The 1759-nt window shown below is 41.1% G+C and overlaps 1 protein-coding gene across 1 annotated transcript in view; it reads left to right on the top strand.

The window, feature by feature from the left end:
- Positions 1 to 1759, top strand: part of syne1 (spectrin repeat containing, nuclear envelope 1) — a 172957-nt gene that overhangs the window by 87582 nt on the left and 83616 nt on the right. Inside the window, exons 71-74 of the mRNA XM_015395967.1 lie at positions 427 to 594; positions 718 to 900; positions 1013 to 1159; positions 1247 to 1372. Coding sequence (XP_015251453.1) covers positions 427 to 594; positions 718 to 900; positions 1013 to 1159; positions 1247 to 1372 — 624 coding nt within the window. The remainder of the gene's footprint in view (positions 1 to 426; positions 595 to 717; positions 901 to 1012; positions 1160 to 1246; positions 1373 to 1759) is intronic.

Below are 1759 nucleotides of genomic sequence, written 5' to 3'. Positions count from 1 at the left end.
GACCAAACATTTTAACAGGAATAAATACTGATGAGAGCTAATGGATGGAACAGGAAAGAGAAGATATTGATGAGAAGAGTTAAAGCAGGTGAGAGGGCAGTCAGAAGCAGAGGGAATCAAAGAGAATAAATGGCATTAAAAAGCAAACATGTGAGAAAGCTAGGAGCTGTAAATAGAGGATGGCTGGAAACGAGGCAAACTGAAAACTAACAGGATACTTCAAAAAAATGAGCTAGAGAGATTTTAACATCTAAAACAAAGCAGGAAGATACTAACATAAACCAAAGGCAAAGAATCTTAACAAACCAAGCATAATAAAAAAACTCCAACACATATCAATGCTCATGATGAGTTTATGTAAACCTCTGACCAGTTTCCTCCATTTAGTTGAATAAAAAATGAAGCTCTGGTTCGTCTTTGTTGCAGACACATGTGCAGAGCCTGATGGAATGGGTCAAAGAACATGAAGATTACAACAGCGAGCTGCAGGAAGCTGAGAAATGGTTGTTGCAGATGTCCAGCAGGCTGGTGACCTCAGACTCGATGCAAACCGGAAACATGGAGATGGCTACCCAGCAACTGGCCCGACATAAGGTGATCGACTCTAAAATCACAAACAGTTTTTATAGTTCTAATGCTTTTAGCACCGTTACCTGGAATTACTTATCAGATGCTTTTCTATAAATTGATCTCTTCCATTTGTGTCAACGTTTTAAGGCCATAATGGAGGAAATTTCTAGTTTTGAGGAGCGTCTGACCAGCTTGAAGCAGAAAGGAGAAGATCTGATTGCTGGCTGTACAGATCAAGCTCAAGTTCAAGCTAAGATTAGTCAACAAGTCCAGGCCCACCTACAGGGGACAACAGACAGCTACTCTGCCATATGCAGCACCGCCCAGCGTGTAGGTCACAGAGAAACTCAACTATTCATATTTGCACTAGAAAAAAGTTGGACATACCATTTTTTTCCTGCCAAATCTAGCTAGTAAGACGCTGATTATTCTGTTTCAATAGGTCTACCAAAGTCTGGACCGGGAGTTGCAAAAATATGTCAGTCATCAAGACACTCTGCAGCAGTGCCAAACATGGCTCCTAACAGTACAAGAAGAAGTTCAGCTCAACGATCAGGGACCGACGGGGCTACAGGAAGCTCTGAAGCAGGTGTCTAGAACCACATCCTTTCACTTTTAATTGCAATATTTAGTTTATGCTCACTTATGTAGTTTTTTACCAATGTTATTTATACAGGTGAAGCACTACAGAGCCCTTCAGGAGCAGGCCAGCACGTATCTGGACCTTGTGTGTTCGGTGTGCGATCTGTCTCATGATGCTGTGAGAGTCGCAGCTGCTGAAGTCCAACAAATCAAACTCACGGTCCGTATTATTGTTGCCTTCCTTCATGTTTCATTTGTATATTTCACTTGACAAAAGGACTTGATGTTGGCAGTTAGCTAACACCGTTTCTATGTTTATGTTTCATTATCAGTTGCAGGTCAAACAGTGGTGTATATACATTGCAAAATGCAGTTAGGCCTAAATTTATTCATACTCCAGGAGGAAATTGAGATTTTAAGTTACTTTACTTTATAAAATAACTTTGATAGGAATTGATACATCAGTCCCCCATAGATTTATAAAAATGTTTTTTTTTTATGTTTTGACAAAGAGGGCATATTAGGGCGCGCAGGTTGGGCGGTGGTTAGCACACACGACCCATGTAGGGAGGCTTTAGTCCTCGACGCGGCTAACCCGGGTTCGAAT

The sequence above is a fragment of the Cyprinodon variegatus genome, unplaced genomic scaffold (assembly GCF_000732505.1).
Source record: "Cyprinodon variegatus isolate N-32 unplaced genomic scaffold, C_variegatus-1.0 Scaffold770, whole genome shotgun sequence".
Taxonomy (NCBI): Eukaryota; Metazoa; Chordata; class Actinopteri; order Cyprinodontiformes; family Cyprinodontidae; genus Cyprinodon; species Cyprinodon variegatus.
Note: the sequence above shows the minus strand (reverse complement) of the source record. Positions and strands in the feature narration are given on the sequence as shown.